General features: G+C 42.3%; 1 protein-coding gene across 1 annotated transcript in view; it reads left to right on the top strand.

Moving 5' to 3' along the window:
* Positions 1-20,183, top strand: part of PTPRG (protein tyrosine phosphatase, receptor type, G) — a gene marked incomplete at its 5' end in the record, with an annotated part of 74,613 nt that overhangs the window by 52,281 nt on the left and 2,149 nt on the right. Inside the window, 13 exons of the mRNA XM_010009163.1 lie at positions 5,376-5,472; positions 7,167-7,249; positions 7,474-7,608; positions 7,836-7,970; positions 8,381-8,544; positions 9,060-9,195; positions 9,533-9,679; positions 11,674-11,767; positions 13,041-13,117; positions 13,547-13,675; positions 16,081-16,227; positions 17,038-17,180; positions 20,170-20,183. The exon at positions 20,170-20,183 is cut by the window's right edge and continues 140 nt beyond it. Of these exons, the coding sequence (XP_010007465.1) occupies positions 5,376-5,472; positions 7,167-7,249; positions 7,474-7,608; positions 7,836-7,970; positions 8,381-8,544; positions 9,060-9,195; positions 9,533-9,679; positions 11,674-11,767; positions 13,041-13,117; positions 13,547-13,675; positions 16,081-16,227; positions 17,038-17,180; positions 20,170-20,183 (1,501 nt within the window). The remainder of the gene's footprint in view (positions 1-5,375; positions 5,473-7,166; positions 7,250-7,473; positions 7,609-7,835; positions 7,971-8,380; positions 8,545-9,059; positions 9,196-9,532; positions 9,680-11,673; positions 11,768-13,040; positions 13,118-13,546; positions 13,676-16,080; positions 16,228-17,037; positions 17,181-20,169) is intronic.

Genomic DNA, 20,183 nt, shown 5'->3' with positions numbered 1-20,183 from the left:
AAGAGTGTGAAGTGCCACCTCCCACAGGAAAGCTTTTCACTCCCTCCCCCTGGCCAGTTACTGGAATAACACAGGAAGTTTTTTGAGTAGCTGTGTCCTTTTGCTCTGAGAAAGGAACACTAAGCCAAGAAATCACCCTCCATCCCCAAAGCTAACTGTGAATTTTTAGACTATAATGCAGTATTTGGGTTTTTGAGATAGGACAATTTTCTTTCCCCTCCTCCCTGAGAATGGGTTGGTCAGTGATGCTGCAGGGACGATTAGAGGGGGTGAATGCAATCTCTGCAGACCTCTCCTGCCTGTGGCCTTGTGAGTGTAATGATTCATTGCCAATTTGGAGTCTGCAGAGGCTCGCTGAACTTGGAGGCAGGCTGTCTAGCTCCCGCGTCACATAAATTGAAAATATCTTTATACTCCAGAGGCACCTTCTTCTAAATGTCCTGAAATGTAAGAAAATAACATAAATCTGTATCTGCAGCAATATGGCAGGGATTTGCTAACGTTATCCTCATGGTTGCTGCTGCTCAGGGCAGGGGTCACTAGCTCTTTTTAACCAGTGACCTCAGAATGTTATTCTCTGGTGAAGGGCTGCATTGAAGACAACACTGCACTTCACACATGTCTTGAGACACTAAAAACACTGTGTAGTTATACTGGCATCCCTTATAGATTAGACACAGCTTACACCAGACACATGCTTATAACTGCATCTACACCGAGGAATTTGGCAGTAGAAAGATGCCATTTCAAAAGCATGCTGCTAGCAGGCATTACTGCACTGGGAAATGTTTTATAACCTTGGCCCAAAATTGCCATAATTAGAGGTATTCTGAGCCTGTGCGTTGCTGTACTGAATCCAAAGGGAAGCAGCACATTGAATGCGGATGAGGAAGGATTGCTGCAGAAGAGGGTCTTCCTTGAGTTCTCAATTCTTATGTCCCAACATGACCTTCCCTAAGAAATTGGCATCATGGATTAAGAGATAAAGTTGAAGAGAAGCAATAAAAGAAGTTCAGCTATCTGGGCTTTCCGTTACTAGCCATAGTACCGCAGCATACCCAAAGTTTCTGCTTGGAAGCCCCGCATGAGCAATGCAAGAGTTCAGTCAGGCTGACATCTCCCTGCCGTGTGAAGGGCAAGATGCCACAAGCAAATATTTCTCCTTCACCATGCTCTCCTCTCTCATTCATTTACATGAATTTTTAGCTATCTAAGTACTATCGTTCTTGTGTTCAGACCTCCTGGTTTGTTTATTTTCCTCTTCTTTGGAGGCTGTCCCTAGCTCCCCTCTCTCTCGAGTGCCATCAGAGAGTTTGTACTACTGCTAAATTTTCCCCAAAATCCACACTGTTCATGTGGGATATCTTCACATGCTATCTGCTGTCCCTGTTGGTATTCTGGCTTCATGTTTGCTGTGCTAAAACAAACAGCAAGAGCACTACCACAGAATTCTCTGATTTGGGATTAAAATAATAGATCAAACCTGATTTTAGGGGTGGATGAACTAGCTGCTTTCGTGCTGAAAAATATCACAGTAATATCAAAACATAGCTATGGATCTTATTTAATTTAGTCCTTCAGATTAGGCTCCTTCCTTTCTTCATGATTCCTCCTCATTGCTATTCATAGGCTTTCACAGTTCAGCCCCTGCTAGGACATCGGACTGGAGTAATGGGAAACAACAGCAGTACTGCATAAGGCCAAATCAAGAGATCGAGTTCCTGCTCAGTCACTGTAGCAAAAATTCTTGCTCAAACCTTATATTGCCAGCAAGACACTGGAGCAGTTTGATTTTACACTTAAATGGAAACTCTCTGAAGTTTAGAAGAAACTAATCTGTAACTTGTTTCAGAAAGGCAATGAAAATGGGTCGTTAAACCTGGGTGTATCAAATTCCAATTAGCATTAGCATGGACAATATAATTAAAAGGTAAATCAGCCATAATAGCAGAGACTAGAACACTTTTTACAGTAACTAACGGTCAATTGAAACCATGTACTTTGCTTTCTTGGGTTGTCAATGATAAGTTGAAAAGACAGAATAAGAGCCTGTATCCATTCATCTTCGAACACTAATGTGTTCTGCAAAGTTAAACATGAAAAGCAGCAGTGTCCTAGCCAGCTGCCATTAAAATCAGTGGAAGGGACTAAGTGGGATTAAGGAACGCCAAAGAAAATACTCTAGAGCAGAAAAGTTTGTGGATGTGGTTCTATGGACACTATCTGTCCTTCTCCAAGGTGCCAGTAGGAGTTCTGTGCTAACGAGAAGAGGAGTTTGTGGAGGCTGCACTGAGCAGCCTGGGATCAGACCTGCCTGCAAACTTAGGTTGTAATAATAATATAATCATGGTGATGTTTTAAATGCAAATGAAGGACTTAGTAGCCAGTAAGATTTAGAAATCCCAGGGTTTTCATTGCATAAGCAATAGAAATTGCTGAGAAAACAAATATATAATACATATAAATGTGGTAAAACGGTGTAATTAAGATGGCAACTTTTTGGAACTTTCTCTAGGGTGATTCTTATTAACACCAGGCTGCCCTCTTCTGCCAAAGGGTAAATAATCCTCTGAACAGAGGCATAAATAACAGACTGTAACTAGTCTTGTCTTGCAGCACTTTGTGCATTGATGAAAGACAGCCACCTTGGCTTTAATAACAAAGGAATGTTAACTTCTGCCTTACTGTCTGGTGGGGGGAGCCTGTGGTTTAGTAATTTGCTGTTAGAATTTGGAGAGATGAAGCAGAGAGGGTAAGAGAGTGTGGATAACCACCTTCTGCTCTCAACCGCATCTGTCCGTGCAACACTGATAGTGGACCACATGGAGCTGGAGGATGCCCTCAGTTCCCTTCTCGTTGGACAGCTTCAATGTCCTGAAGTGCTGGTTGTGTCCTGGACTGGGGGGCAGGGCTGAAGTCAAAATGGCCTTTTAGTGTTCCACACTGATTTTTAAAAAGACAAACCCAATTGAAGCACATTGGCAAGGGGAAGGCTTTTGCAGTGTGCAGACATAGGAATCCACCATTACAGCAGCTTTCCAAAGTATTAAAAATCGCTTAGAATGTTATGTGTTAAGAAAAGCCATTTTCGGCTAATCAGCTCTCACAGCATCAGACCTTCCTTTCCACTGCTGTGTTTTTCACCGTCTTAGCTTAATCTTCCTCTTCTATTAACTTTATATTGGCCAGCTGGGAACATGTTCAGTTGAGAAAACAGTCAGCATCAACATAAAAAGGTTAATTAAAATGATTAACCTCACCAACAATTCCCTTATGGAAGAATCCTATAGAATTTAATAGAAAGTGATACATTTACTATGTAGTATTTAAACTGTCAGAGAAAATTCCTTAGCAGGGAGGTAATTTCCTGTTAAATTCGTTAACTTTTTAGGGTGTTCTCCACAGAACCTTACTGGATTCATCTGTATTAAATTCTACAGCATTTGGCGTAAATATTTCGATGCTAATAACTTCTATGAAGAATTCTGTAGTGATGCAGGGATGTGGAGTTTGATGTGAGGCTTTTGAGAAGCAAGGGGGTATTTTTTAGGAGCGACCTACAGTGCTACAGCAGTGATGTTATATGATTTCTAAATGCGAAGGAAAAAAAGGTAAAATGAAATTACATTAAATCAACCTACCACGTAAGCAATGCTGCTTTTCCAGTTATGACTTCAGCTGAACTGATCCTGCCCGTTGTGTAATCAGAAGTCCCTTGCTTACTGGAGCTGACAGGCAGAATTAGGGGAAGCGCACACTTTAATGGTGTTTTTTATTTCTGTGATAGAAATGGAACTATGAAAATTCTATTAGGGCCAGCTGAGAGTTTGGCTTGATTTGTCTTTGTCTTTGCTCAGCTCATCTCCTTGAGCATAGTATGTTTCTCCCTATGGAAGATGGGGAAGAGAGAGAGAAGCAATTCTTATTTGGGAGTGTCATGTGGATATAAAAGCTATAAAACATTCAAGGTTTTAGTATACTTTGCACTTTTAAAATGTAAATGCTGGGGAAGATATCAAAATTGCTATGCAAGTCCTTTGTGAAATGTCTGCATAATGCTGAACTCTGTTGCATCTGCTGTTTGTATAGCATTTCTCTTGATAATTTTTCTCTGTCACTTAGCTCGTGATCTTTGTAGCAGCTGTGAGCTCCTAATGACTTTCCCTCTTAGGCAGGTTCTATACTGTTATTTTTAAAGCCTAAAGTACAAAGTAATTTGGCACTTCCCCATATATCCTTGGGGGAAATCGGTTCCATTAGGTGCGATTTCTGGGACTCATAAAAGATTTGAATAAATATAGTTTCTTCCACAACTTTATAAACTCTAATCGCTGATATATTTTTCAAAAATTTGGGGGTTTAACCAAATATTTAGTGATAAAAAGGGGTTTAGTTTATTCAGGAAGATTGTGGTTAAATAAATAATAGAAAATACCTCTTGGAGATGGCAGCACACAGGAGTTGTTGTGATTCAGTTTGTAAGACAGTCTCTGAAGTGTGTAACTCTCCAGGACAGCCTGGCCAAGGGAATAGCTGCTTTTCTCTAAGGTCAGAGAAAAGACCCTTCATTGTCCCCTTCCAATAGCCCTGTATTCTGTTGTTGGACGATGTAAGTAAGAGATAGATTAAGAACTAAAAGCGTTAAAGGGAATTAGGTATCTAACCTACAGTCTCAACTAGACAGCAGTCTGCATCTCTAAACACCTTGGCAAGCCTGGCCTCTTTCTGCTTTGTAAATGTATAAATACATGAATACAACCTTTTATCTTTTTCACTGTATTGTGGGCTGTTAATCAGTGTCCCAGAGGAGGTATTTAAAGCACTTGCTGTTATCTTCAGAGATCTATTTTATTTATATTTCATAAAAGGCATCTCTCTGCAGAGAACTAACAGAAGGTCAGTGCCAAACTTAAATGTCAGAAACCCTTTTTTGAGGGATTATAAGCAGAGAAGTTGTCCAGCGGTCAAAGTCTTGTGGTGAAATGCTTTTTGTGCTCAGTTTCTTACATTGCACTGGGCACTCTTGCCTTTGAGGGACTCTTGTCTTCCCTTCGGGACAGAGTGAAGCATCACAGGAGATGCAGTCCCAAAGACAGATGGACTGCTGGTCAGAGGGAACAGTTGGTCCTCAGGGTGCTCAGAGTGCATCTGTCACCAAGTCTGTGGAGAGGAGCATAACTGTACACCAGGGAGCAGCTAACACGGCTCGTTTTCAGCAGACCATGTCATACAGAACAATAGTGAAAGACTGTGTTTAATCCAGAAATTAAGATATCAATATTTAAATGTAGTTCTTTTGAGCTGTTGCAGAAGAAAATGAAGGTCTGTTTTCTTGGACTGATGCATTTTCCATTTGTATATTCTTTTATGCCCAGGAAGTGCAGCGCTGTACGGCCGACATGAATATCACTGCAGAGCATTCCAACCACCCCGACAACAAGCACAAGAACAGATACATCAACATCCTAGCCTGTAAGTAAGCACTGCCTGTAAGCACAATGAATCAAGGCACTCTCCTCTCACAGGGTGTCTGTGTGTGACTGGAAAAGGCAGGTAGCTTCAAGTTACTTTACTACACAGTAATGAATGAACATGTGAAAGCGTGGCTGGGAGATCATTTCCCTACTAAAGGCAGGGGATGTTTTGACCTCTCTGTCACTCTGGATTTTATTTCTGGATTTCACTCCAACTTTTGTTCTGAAATATGTTGCAGTTGGATGGTCCAAGAGTAGTTTTAGAAGTATCAGTTTGGTATGAACTTAAGTGGAGGAATAACTGGGAAAATTGATGATCAGAGCTCTTCTGCCTGCTGATGTCTGAAAACTGGCCTTTGCATGGTGGAGCAAAGAGTTTTATTGATGATCCCTGAGATTCCCTTATAACCTGAAAGGTGCTAAATCTTACAGAGTACATCTGCTGTATTTCAACCTGCTTCAGCTGTGTGTATGACTTGGACAAACAGTGATCTCTGTAGCACAGTGCAGGCTCTGCCTGTATTCCTCTGAGAAGTGCAAATCTGGGCTCTGCTCTAGAATGCAAATTATTGCAGGTCTGGGATGGAAAGCAGTAACTTCTTCCATATCGTTCTCTGATGTGGAACAAATGGCAGATGCAGCAGTCAGTGTGAACTAGGAACAAAGATGAAGCCACTGATTAAAAGTTCAGAGTGTTCATAAACAATGCAATAAATCTGGAATGTTTTTGATAGTATAGGAAGGAAATGCATGTCTCTTAACAGATTCTCAGAAATAACCAAGGTGCCAGCCAAGGCCCAATTCCCAGACCTGTAAAAGACTTGCTGTATGGCCTTGGGCAAGGGGATTCATTGTGGTTGTCCCAGCTTTGATTTTAGACATAGATGTCTAGTCCCTTTAGGCACAGAGAGAGAAGTACCATTGGAGGAGAACTGAAACAGGCACTTCAATCCTCCAGATTGTCCCTGGAGGAACCTTATTCTCTCTATTGAGAAGTGCTTAAGGAAGGCAACTGAAACCAAATTCTTCATGCTTAAACTTAGCCCAAGTGCCTCATCTCTACACATGTTGGAAGTACCACCCAGCCCGCTGCTGCTGCCTTGGAGCAGGACTGCAGTATTTTTTCTGATTTAAGCTGAAGTCAAGCATTTGGGTGGAACAAAAAGGGGAGCTAAAGAGTGTGACCTAACGTCTAACCTCTTGGTGTGATGAAGGTGGTGAAGGAGTGAGGATGTTGACTCAGCTTCCAGAGCCAGTAGAGCGGTGTGAGCCCAGAAATGGAGGATAATGGTGTCAGACAGTGAGCCAAGCAAAGGCAGCAGCAGTGCCTGCAAGAGCCAAGCCAGTGTCTCCACATGGTGCTACACAGCCTTGTGGAGCAATTTGAATCACACTACACTGTGTGATGCAGATGATCCTAGAGATCGCGCTCCTGGGGCTCCAGTGTCCGTTAAAGAGAAGCTGTCTCACCATGAACCACATACTTAAAGAAAGGCATGTAAACACTTAGGACCTACTATGATGAGCAGATGACCAAGACCGGATAACTCCCATCTCCCTCTCGTGTCCCATCCAAGGCCAATTTCTTCTGTGTATTAGAAAGGGCTACTCCAGTACCTGGGAAATGGGATGTTTACCTGCAGTTCTGCACTGTGTTTCCTTAATGCTTCTCTGCTGTTTTTCATCCTGCAGATGATCACAGCAGGGTGAAACTAAGGCCTTTACCGGGCAAAGATTCGAAGCACAGTGACTACATTAATGCTAATTACGTCGATGTAAGTTGTTTGAATTGGTTTGATTTCTCTAACTCTGAATCCTGCCACAAGGAGGGAGTATTGCTGCTTGTGAAGTGGTCGTGTTTTCTAACTTCACCTGGTAATTTTGCTATGAATTCCTCTCTCTGAATGAGAAAGGCACCTTTCTTTGTTACCTTTAAAATATTAATATGTCTGCCATGATATTGCTTTCATCTCACTTGGCATTATGGTTTTCTTTGAAGGGTTACAACAAAGCAAAAGCCTACATTGCTACCCAGGGACCTTTAAAATCTACCTTTGAAGATTTCTGGAGGATGATTTGGGAACAAAATACTGGAATCATTGTCATGATCACAAACCTTGTTGAAAAAGGAAGAGTAAGAGATTTTCTAGTTTATTAGCAGTTGCTCCTTTCCCGAATCATGGGGGCAGAATTTGTTTTTAAATGGTTTTGGATGTGATATACATTGATGTATAATATATAACAAACGTAACAGAGGGATACATAGCTAGCCATGAGTTTACTTTTTTAAAAGCACTAAACACAAATACAAAGCAACAGCTCAAACCCCCAGCCAACCCACCCAACTATGTCTTTGTTCAGAGGAAATGTGATCAGTACTGGCCATCAGAGAACAGCGAGGAGTATGGGAACATCATCGTCACGCTGAAGAGCACAAACATTCATGCCTGCTACACTGTGCGCCGCTTCACAGTCAGGAACACGAAGATGAAAAAGGTGAGTAAAGCCTTCAGTGTTCTCACCCAGATGCCTTCTGGCTTGTTTAGGATGCAAGGCACACAGGAGCAAAACTCAGTGTTTGCATAGGCAGCTTAGGCAACTTGAAGTAGCAGGTGGATGGGAAATAAGCAAGCAAAGCTGGGATTACAAGGAACCCAGTGAAAGGTTGAACCTGTATTTCTTTTTCTCAAGTTCACTGCTGCTTTGGTGTCACACTTACTGCTGTTATTACCTGTTCCCACATGGATTTTTCCTTGAACTCTGTCTCCACCTAGCAGGAGGCAGAGCTGGAGATTTCTTCTGTTAGAATCCAGCAGGTTTTCAGCTGAGCACTGAGTATCTTTCCATGCTTCTCATCCTAAATCTCTCTGTTCTTTCTGCGCACACTTTGCGCGCAGGGTCAGAAGGGGAACCCCAAAGGGCGGCAGAATGAGAGGACGGTCATTCAGTATCACTACACCCAGTGGCCTGACATGGGTGTCCCAGAGTATGCTCTGCCCGTGCTGACCTTTGTTAGGAGATCCTCTGCAGCCAGAACCCCGGACATGGGACCAGTGGTGGTGCACTGCAGGTATGATGGGTGTGAGTAACTACTTCATGGCAAGCGTACCTAGTGCACAGCGGGTGCTCTTACACACCAGCTAAGACAAACACAGGCTGGAGCAACCTTAGTGGGCCAGAATAGCAGCAGTTTGGTCTAGAGTGGATCTCTGTACGGCTTCTTCCAGCCAGTACCGGTAACAACAGCTGTGGAGACAGGGGCAAGTGTCAGAGCAAGTGAAATTCATGACCATGGCAGCCCCATCCTCACTGTCCTGGCCAGTGAAGCCAGCTTTGGTGGCACAGGCATGGTGGCTTGTGTTGGTTCATCCTCATCATGCAGCACAGAGATACCCACAGAAGAGAGGAATTACATACCTGGTAAAATTCCCAGACGACCAAAATATTTTGCTGAGAAACTTTCATGGTTGGGGCTAGCAGGAAAATGAAAGCCTGTGAACAGGAATATTTGCTTAGTTCTGCTGTTGTGATCATTTACTTTCATCTGGCTGCACTACATGGGTTTCTCTTATGTTTTTTTTATAGTGCTGGTGTTGGCAGAACTGGTACCTACATTGTGATAGACAGTATGCTGCAACAGATAAAAGACAAAAGCACAGTTAATGTCCTGGGTTTCCTGAAACATATCAGGACACAGCGCAACTACCTCGTCCAGACAGAGGTAAAAATTGCAGCAGGGTTGAATTTAAAGCCATGTCCATTTTATGTTGTAATCAAAAAGAAAACAGATTTTTCTGTTATATCCGTATAAAACTTTAATATATCACTGGCACTTTTTGCTCTGGAATGTCTCTCTTCTTCTAGACCAGAAACTTCAGATTTTGGGTTTTGATTTATTGACAGTTGCATGCGCTACACGTAAATGTTTATTCTGGACTTGGCAGTATTTGCATGGGTGGCTTGTTTTGCGCACCCTTCCTTTAGTGTGCTCTACCCATCAGTTAAAGCCAGCTCTTTAGTTTATTCCAAGTGCCTACGTGACGTGCTTGTTTTTCTAGGAGCAGTACATTTTTATTCATGATGCCTTGTTGGAAGCCATCCTTGGGAAGGAGACTGAAGTATCTGCAAACCAGCTGCATATTTATGTTAACAGCATCCTCATACCTGGCATAGGAGGGAAAACGCGACTAGAGAAACAGTTCAAGGTAAGGCTTATCACTGCCATCCAGAGGGACTTAATTTCCCTACTCTGTTTTATATGGTCTGTCTTCGCTGTCAGTTGTCATAGATAAGGAACCAAACCAGAACTCTTGATGAGCACAGCTCAGCAGCCTGAGAAGTTTAGTCCTCCACAGTCTTAGCTAACGCTGCTGGAAATCACCGTTAATACTCTTGAAGGCAGAAGTGAGCAGAGGGACATGGACACTGGTTTGGAGTGTGCTGATGGTCTCCCTGTTCCCAAAGGGGCTTGCATGTTCCTGAGTCTGTGGTTACCTTGGCGGGAAGTCTTCTTCCAAACTGTGGCTCTCCTGCATATATATGGAGAAGAACATGAGGTTCCTCGCAGCTGTGGCTGCCCCATCCCTGGCAGTGTTCAAGGCCAGGTTGGACACAGGGGCTTGGAGCAACCTGCTCTAGTGGAAGGTGTCCCTGCTCGTGGCAGGGGGAGTGGAACCAGATGATCTTTAAGGTCCCTTCCAACTCAAACCATTCTGTGATTCTATGATGTTATGAAAAATGTTTTAAGACCAGGAAACACAATACGCCTTTCTCATTGCTAATAACTGTTTGCTGCTTTTCCCTGCTATGCCATAGCTGCTTTCATCCCAGCCACAGTAATTTTTTTTGCTCAGATCTCCTGTTTGAAACCTAAGATTTTCTGATTACATTTTATTCGAATGTCTTTAAAAATATTTTGTGAGACTGTGTATCATAAGATTATACATGACATCTGTTTTCACAGCTAAACTCACTCAGTTAATAACTACCCAAGGAACTGAAACCGTTAAATTATACCAGGTGCTAAGCTATTCAAAAACCAAACAGGCTCTGCTCTGAATTCACTTGTAGAAATCTCAGTACTTCTCCATCAGTCAAGACATTCCAGATGCTTAATTACTAAATTAAAGAAACAAGTGCAAGCACAAGCACACACACACACAAAATGCAGCAGGAGAAAAGGATTTCTTATTAAAAAAGTTATATATATAAATATATACATACAGTTTTTATGTATAAGTATAAATGTACACATATAAATTGTACACATTAAGATGTTTTCTGATGACTTGTGGCAAACTTTCAATACCTTAAGTGCCATTTTCACAAATTACTTTCTCTGCCAGCATTGCACAGGTATTTAGAAACCCCATAACTTCTAATGGGGCTTATGCCAGTACACAGATGAGTTGAGTGCTATCTTGTTTAGAGTGCATTTGAAACTGGGACGTGACCAGCAGCAATTATTAGATCTTTCTCTCGTTTCTGCTGCTGCCACAGAGCTGGCAGAAAATAACTTGTGCTCATGCCCTGGTACATTGGTTTACATTCAACCATCTTAGAGTAAAATTACACTGAGTAACGAGTTGCTAGTGCAGGAAATGAAAAAGCCACCTTCACTCTCTTTGCTCTGGTAGAATCTGGAGGAATATTCAAATACCAATCTGCCTCCCTGATATCTTTTTCTGTGCCTCTAAGCAGCTCAGAATGAACTTGGCAGACCAGAGAAGGTGACCCATGGCCTCCCTCAGATCTCAGATGCTGATATGGTGGGTTCCCCAAAGACCTAGCAGAAAAAAGAGATTCTGCGGGAATGATCTGGCTTTTATTTTGGAAGAAGACATAGTTTGTTGTTCTATTTGGCTAGCTCTTCTTCCTTGAGACCTGCTTCTGATTGAACATACCTGCAAGTCTATGAAATATATTCTTAAAGATACTTAAATGTAGTGTTCAGTGGAAATACATTTTGATGGAACTTCATTTTCAGGATGTTTCGACGCTGAGAGCTGCAGAAATCTTTATCCATTAAACATGTTGTATGAAAAGCGTGATTTCCATTGGCATCTTGAGTAGTTTAAACAAGTTTAACAATGCAGTTTATTCTTCTACTAACGCATCTTCACAGGAGTTGGCAAAGAAACCTCCTCTCTTCATTTAGAGCACTGAGGACTGACTGACTTACTGCTTTATTCTTTTTCAGCTGGTTACACAGTGTAATGCAAAATACGTGGAATGCTTCAGTGCTCAGAAAGACTGCAACAAAGAAAAGAACAGGAACTCATCAGTCGTGCCATGTAAGATCACATCTTTGGTTTGATTACTGCCTAGCATAACTTTTTGTACTGAACTCTCCTAGTGTTATGCATGAAAAGGCATAGCCACTAGGAAGGAGAAATGTAATCTTTTGTTCAGGCCAGGCTGTCTTGTCTTACAGAATTACCGTGATGAAACTGAACAAAAGAAAGTAGTGACAGTGTCAGCCAGATACACTGTCCAAGTGAAATGTTAATTTGAAGGGCTTAAGAATTTGAATGATTAGGTAGGGGATAAATCTATGGAATACTGAGAGAATTACTTTGATACTGCTCCCAGCTCAGGTGAGATCTCCCTCTGTGATTGGCACAAGTTGTTTGTAATTCAGCTACTACACTCAATTGCTGCATGTGAGCCTTCCCCAGATATTGAGGGTATTAAGTGCCCAAGGACACAATTTCTCAGTCATTAGTATGGGCTCTGTGCATGGTTGCCAAGCAGTAAGAGTTTGCACCAGACCAAGCGTGGGCATAACGTCATTGCCATCACATTACTCAGGATGTACAGGACATGATAGCCAAGCTTAGCACAAAATAATAATGGCACAGACATGGAGTTTATTAATTGAAGGGGAAATCACAAGAATATATCTTAAAAACAAATGTGAACAGAGCAGAAATATCTATGTGGCTTTGCATTGTGTGTCCTGTCACTGCAGTGATTTCAGTTTGGCACTCGGGGCCTCTCGGTTGGTTTGCGGATGTTGTTGAACCCAGCCCACAAACACAGAGATGTGTAAATCTGCTGAAGAACACACACACTTCTGGGTGGTTACCCATTAGGGAAGGGTTTTGTCTCTGGAGGTTCTCTCACCCTCCAGCTGGGAGGAGTGAGTGATGGTGGTGCTGTGGAGTGCTAGGGAAAACAAAATAAATCAGCTGGGTTTGCGTGCTGCTGGAGACAAATGGAACACTACAGTCAAGAATTACCTGAAATTCCCTGTTATCACTGCATATACTGTTATTTGGTAATTCAGCCTGCTGTGAAAATCTTTGCTATAGTAAAATTTGATTCCTGAAATTACTTTGTCCTTGTGGGAATATTGTGCAACATTCTCTTTTATATCCTGTGTTAGCAGGCAATGCTTTAAGTCAGTTAAAGTGCTGGCCTGCTCCTGCGGGAGACGGGAGCTGCTCGCTGTTTGGTTTGTTAACATCTGAGAAATTCTTACTTTCTGCATTGTGCCATGACCAGACTTTGATCTTTTTGTTTTCTTCTTTTCCTTTTTCTCTCTTTTTTATTTTAATCTTACAGCTGAGCGTGCTAGAGTGGGCTTGGCACCACTGCCTGGAATGAAGGGAACAGATTACATTAATGCCTCTTATATCATGGTGAGGAAGCCAACACCTAATTACAAAGTAAAATCAATTCTAAGGTGCTAAATGCCAGATGCCTGTAATTGTCTTAATTCTGTATGTAATGGCTGCATATTAACAGATGAGATTTTAACACCTTCCCCATAATGTAAAGCTATTAACTGTGTTTTATTAAAGATTGTTGCCTAAAAAAATTAAATACAAGGTGCATTTAGGTGGAATGTGTATTTCCATAAGATAGAGTCAAATAAATACTGGGATTCGGAGTAAATAAAAACATCAGGGACTCTTGCAGAATGGAAATGGAATTATAAAATTATAGCCTGTGTGAAAAGATTGTGGAATAAAATGAAATAGGGTCATTATGTGTCCCCAAAGATGAAATTAATGCTTTAAAAGTATTGAAGGCAGTAAGTAACCTTGTGGTTTGTTTTGCTGCAAAAGGGCTACTACAGGAGTAACGAGTTCATCATAACCCAACATCCACTGCCACATACGACTAAAGATTTCTGGCGCATGATCTGGGATCACAATGCACAGATCATTGTCATGCTGCCGGACAACCAGAGCCTGGTGAGTGAAACTGTACCTCCCTGCACGGCGCTGCAGTCACTTAGCCCAGGACAGGGTCACTTAGTTGAGTGTTAATATTTTCTGGTAGAAAGCAAAACCAATTTTTGAGCTACCTTCTCAAACTTTGCTACAGCTTGTCATAAAAAGATAAGTTTGAGATGTGGGGCTTGATTTTTGCCCTCCCCTTCTGCACTTACCCCTGGGAAAGACATCCTGAGCTGGATGGATCACAGTGCTCACAGGCAGCCCGCTGGTGATGACAGCCTTTTAGAGGCCAGGTTGGATGGGGCTTGGAGCAACCTGCTCTGGTGGAAGGTGTCCCTGCCCGTGGCAAGGGGTTGGAACTAGATGAGATTTAGGTCCTTTTCAACCCAAACCATTCTGTGAAGGCTCCTGAGGGTTGCCTGGCTGGCAGGGTGCAAGGCAGCAAGGTTAGTGAGTGGCCAGGGCCACGGGTAAGGACTCCGGGAGGAGCAGAAATACAAAGCAGGGACAGTAATATAGTTGCTTGTTTGCCCAGGGGCTTAAGGCTCAGGCCATTCAAGACTGTGGCTGTGCAAGATTACAAATGCTGTTTCTGATGAAAGTAAAAAGCAAACATATATGTTAATTTAAGTGGAAATAATGAGACAGAGGGAGACAGAATAAGGATACCCAGGTGAAGTGCTAATCACTACTTCCAGATTTACTAGCACATCTCAAGAGGGCGTGTTGAAAAGGATTAAGAACTAAACGGTCTGTTTTTTCATGCACGCATCACTGAGGTGAATAGACGGTTGTAGCTGAGAGTGAAAGAGAAACCACCTTCATTACAGCAGGAAAATAGCAGTCATGAGGGGCTACTAAAGAGGCAGCAGTCAATATGCTTCCTGCGTGCGGTGCGATGAAAGGGACTGCAGGCACTGCAAGGCGAAGAGCCTTCAGAGCGATCCGATCGAATCAGAAAGCACTAATGAAATGAAAGTGTGTCAGGTGGAAATGAAGAGGCTGATCTTGTCCTTACAAGTACATGAAATAGCTCCGCAGAACAATAATGATTAAAGAGTGAAGGAGGAATGCTGGATTCAGCCACATCCCTTGCAAGGATGCCTGCTCCCCGCTTTCACTTCCACTGTTCCCAAGGTGGAGGCTGGCTTGCAGGGCAGTGGCACCCATGTGTTAGCTTGGTGTTCAGCATGAGTTGTGTTGGTTGGCAAGGAGTGACACTGAGACAGTGGCAAGGTGCTGAATGTGTAATGCCAACGGGCAAGGTGATAATGTGAGTAACTTTCTGGATGAGGATCTGTCTCTTTCTCAGCCATATCATGGTGCTTGCAGGCACCTCTGTTTATTGAGGGCAGGTTGTCAAGGTACTCAGAGGGCTTAGGACTCCAAGTCCCATTTTCAGAATAAACACTTAGGGCCCAAATCTCAACAGTACCTTCTATATCATGTGCATTGAGTCTCCAGGCCCACAGAAAGAAGCCTGCTTTTAAAGATGTGCTCGTGGCTGCAGCGGGATGAAGTGGGTTCGTAGCTCATGTTTTCTCATGAGTGTAACATGGGCTGTTCAGACACAGGCATGCAGTGCTGTGCATGCTGCCAGAGCAGCTTCTGACTTACACTGCAGGGGTGATAGGCTCCTGAAGCCAGGAGGAGAAACAGGCCTTGCAGGTATGTGGTGACAGAGCCTTATTTCCTTTCTCTGATGTAAATTAAGAATTCACGGTTATTTCTTAAAGAAAAGCTTTGACAGTATGTTCCCCACATCCTGTCAATTAGGCTACTGCAGCACTGAGCTTCTTCCACCACTCACAGTCTCAGTGAGGTTTTACAGTGTCCCTTCAGGAGAGGAGTTTTTCTGGAGACCTTGCATTAAGTTAAGCCAATGTTTTTTTCAAGGCTAAGAATATTTGGGTTTCTTCCTTCCTCCTCACTCCTCCCTTTGCTCCCAAAAATTCAAGCCCTACATAAGTATCCATCAGTCTTCTACTAGACCTAATCCACAGACCTTGAGTTTTGGATTAGACCACAATAAACACAAATTAGAAATAATAAGCAATTAATCTTTAAAGGTCAATGAGGTTTTTTTTCTAAACAGGTATCCAACTTCCATGCAAAACTGTGTAGGCAGGAGGTAATAAAGCCTGAGATACAATATAAAGGTTCAATATGCATGAGTGAAGATAACCATTTCCCTATGAAACCAATTAAAAAGTAGACATTACCTGTGTGGACACACAAAGGAAGGATCTGGCAGGCTTCCTGCCTGCTGTAATAGTAAATCAGTTTTAGACAGAGGTGGTTTTTAAAGGTCAGCTCCTGATCATCTCTATTTATCAAACCAATTTTTTGATCCACTGGATTTTTCAGACACACACAAGGTGTCTGGAAGGCTGTAGTAGTGTGTTGTTTCATTCCTCCAGGCAGAAGATGAGTTTGTGTACTGGCCAAGTCGCGAGGAATCCATGAACTGTGAGGCCTTTACTGTGACCCTTATCAGCAAAGACAGACTGTGCCTCTCTAATGAAGAGCAAATTATCATCCATGACTTTATCCTTGAAGCTACCCAGGTAAAATAAACCTCCAAATGTGGGTCTTGGCCTTTCACCAAAATGTTATTGATGCCCTTTAAATATGGAAGAAGAGTTCAGAAACAGTTTTGAAGATGATTTACTGGTAAATGCATGTGCATGCATGTTACAGAGGAGGGGTATTCTCGTTGGCTCATTCTCCCTCTCACATCTTCTACTTCCAGGTACATTCCTCTAGGTAGTAAGACCACGGTAGTAATTTTGTCTTATTTGAGAGTGAAAACACTGTTTTTTCATTTTGGAATTACACAAGTAGATTTAATTATTCTTTGTAAAGTACAACCAAGGTTTATTGTCCTATTTCTGCTTATAAAATTCAGGTTATATTTATAAACTTATAAACTTACAGTTTAATTTTTTGAGGGCCTTAATTAAGGGGTTTTATGTAAGGACATTGTTTTTGAGCTATAACCTCCCTCTAGTCTGCTATCCAGAATGCAGCTGCAAAACATCATTTGCAAGCCCTTTTAAATTTGAATTCCTTGGTTGCTCTTCTCTTGTTTGACTTTGAAGCTGTAACGGCTCTGAGAGAGGTTTATATGGATATAAACCCTGAACTCAAATACAAAATCTTTTATCAACTAGACATTTTGTTAAAGTTGCATGATTTTAGGGCATTCACTGTTACAGAGATGCTACAACCTTGTGTCTATTGTCTTCTTTCTATATAAACTGGTTAGAAGAAGAAGGTAGCTCTTCAGTTTGTAGTGAGGCTTTTCCCTCTTTCTACCTGGAGTGGATAAATGTGAAGCTGAAGTAGCTAATGCTTAGGCTGGTTTTTTGTTGCAGGATGACTACGTTCTGGAAGTCCGCCACTTTCAGTGTCCTAAATGGCCAAACCCAGATGCTCCCATAAGCAGTACCTTTGAACTTATCAATGTAATCAAGGAAGAGGCCTTAACAAGGGATGGCCCCACCATAGTTCATGATGAGTACGTCGTCTCTTTTCTCCCATTTATGTGCAGGTTGTACAAGGAGTTACTCAGGATACTTGTTAGGACTGATGTCCATTCTTGCATGGAGTAGATGGGGTTTAGTGGTCTAGAGAACAGAATCAGAATACTTAAACTTCCAGGGGTGAGTTTTCAGTCGGCAGCTGGGGCTAAATACATTTTGCTTGGTGTAGTCATTTAAGTTGGTCATAATCTTACGTGGATTCAGAAAATGAGGATGTGCTTGCTTTGTATTTTGGGTTCTTCTGCACCTAGAAGTATCCCAAACAAATCCTACAGCCCGTTCCAGAACCTAGCAGAGCCCTGGTTTAGATAAGGCCCAATATGGGCTTACAGAAGCCAGTTTCAAAACAGCCTGAGCTCCTGTCTAACAGCTCAGGTTTAATGTGCCATGTAAGACAGAACAAGCTCAGCTCAGCTTTGTCTCGGGATGAACAGTGGAAGTATCTTGTGACAAAGGGGCCAGGTTTTCAGAGGGCAGATTTATTCTTCTTCCTTCTGCTTCCCTGTAACCCTCCAAGGGGCCCATATGGTGCCAAGTGGGAGGGCGGGAGCCTGCTAACACAGGGCCAGCATGTCCCAGCACTTGTCTACTTTGTAGTGCAGTGGTGAGCATTGTCTTGCCAGCTATGCTTGAATGCCCAATTATAAAGGATGCTAAATACTGCATTGCATATTATTACTCTGCACACATTACGAAGCTGCAAAATGCCATTATAGCAAAGCTAGAGCCTGGATCCAACAGGATCTCACTGGAGGGGCTTTTTCCTGGCAAGCAGAGCACTTCCTAAAGTCATTCTGCCCTTGAAAACCCAAGGAAGCCCAATTTCTGGTACTGCTTGAGTTGCGTTTGGACTGAACACTGAGCCAGCATCAGTGGCTGCTATACCTGCACCTCCCTGTGCTCCAGTCCATTAGACCTTGCTACAAAACAGAATTAGTGGGAAAGTCTGGGAAATCTTCACCTTTCATGCTGTTGCTGGAAGAGCTTTTGCTTCACACTGGTGTGTTGCTGCTGCAACAGGTTTTTCCCTGACTCCTGCAAAACGGTGCCTTGGGCTGCAGCAAGTAGTTTTTCTCCCACCAACTCCCACTTTGCTAATGCACAGTGTAAGTTCTGTTGCCTTTTGCCAGCACTGATTAATTCCAGGCTAGTTTTAATATTCATGCTTTGGGTAGTCTCAAGTGAGGTTTTGCTACTGTTGCAGTATTTAAGATTATGTTTTACAAAATTATTGATTTGGCCATTTCATGCTAGACACCAAAAAAACCCAAACCAAACTCACATTCCTAACAGTGCTGAGTCATTCTTTCTGTAAATTGCTTTTTTGGTTTATTTGTCATATTCAATGATTTTATTTTTAAGCCTAACACATAATGTGGATTCTGCTTTTCACTGGAGCCTAAGCAAATGTAGCTGAAAATGAAAATTTCCCTTTACTACATGCAACAACTATATCACATAATCCACCAATAATTACAACTGCAGATTAATTCCAAATATATGAATTTGCAGGCACTAACTCCATGTGGTATTTAGGAAGTACATGGTGGGATGAACTTAGTAACAGCATTTCAAAGAAGTTCAGATATTCCAGCTCAAAACAGTTGTCAAGATTTTTAAATATAACTGCCCATATGTAGGCAACTAGATAAAGATTTGCTGCATATTTTTCTATGAGAAAAGCCTTCAGATTACTGGGAGCTGGAGGTTATCAGCCCAAGTGAAAATGAGGCCATTGAGCCCTCAGAGAGTTGTGTCTCATCAGGCACATGCACTGGCCACCTCGTCCACTCTCTCTGTAGGTGATAAGTCACAGCCAGCTGTATGGTTCTGCTGCTTCTCCTATAGACTTTTCATCAAATATAGCAGATCTGTTGTAATCTGATTTGTTTCCCATTCCTAGGCAAATTGAGTTTGCAAAAATCATGTGAAATTAAGTCAGCATATGTCTTGATTTCCACAGGAATGCTGTAAAAGCTCCTAGTGGTAATCTTATGATACCAGATGGCATTGCAGCACTTGCTGGTTATTTAAGTTCTCATGTACAGCTAACTCTCCAAACGGCTTACAGAGCAAGTCAGCACCAATGTCCCCTTTTACAGGTGGGGACATTTAGACACAGACTGGCTCAAAGTCGCAGAGCAGGCCCGTAGCACAGCCAGGATTCAGTCTCCTGAGTACTGGGAGAGCAGAGGAGAGCTGAGGGTCCTCAGCAGCAGTTATGAGCCCTTGTTGCTTAGGATCCTTTCTGCCTGCAGCTGCACGTGTGGTTCAAGCATACCCCCAGGTACAGCAGCAGTAAGGTTTCTACCTGACCAGTATCTCAAGGACACACTGAGTCGTGCTCCTGATGAATAACCGTTGCTCAGGTTCTTACCAAATGCCAGCACAGCTCAACTCTTCAGAATCCATAATGTCTCTTGGGTGCCCAGCTCAGGGATGTTGTCTTTGCCAGTGAATCAGACCTAAAGAATACTTTGAGATGTGCCCCATTTACTTGTAAGCACCTCATATCTGTGTTAGCTTTCTGTAATTGTCAGATGTGGAGGAAAAGGCAAAGTCTCATTTCTTTCTAATCATTTCTGTTTTGCTTGAGCTCCCACTAATGAATTTAAAATACACTCAACTATAATGCAGATGCTTTCAGGACATGTGGCATGTGAGAACTGATTTCAGTGTTATAGTCTCCAGTGTTATAGGCTGGGTATTTTTAAATTGCTCACATTCTTGTGCTGGTATAATTCTTTGTACTGAATACTGCAGATACCCAGAGATGTCTGGTGGACCATCAAATTTCTTCTATAAATCAAAATGACTAAGAATCAGCCAGTATAAAACAAGCATTTAAATAGAGACAAAGATGAACTACAGTAATCAAATAAGACTGTATCAACATTTTCATGGCTCTGTGGGGGTGCCCAGGACTGTCTCTGAGTAACTTACTCCTTTGGTGTGGTTTTTCAGGTATGGAGCTGTGT

This window comes from Nestor notabilis, unplaced genomic scaffold (assembly GCF_000696875.1).
Source record: "Nestor notabilis isolate BGI_N333 unplaced genomic scaffold, ASM69687v1 scaffold22952, whole genome shotgun sequence".
NCBI lineage: Eukaryota > Metazoa > Chordata > Aves > Psittaciformes > Psittacidae > Nestor > Nestor notabilis.
This window is presented reverse-complemented; position numbering and strand designations above follow the sequence as displayed.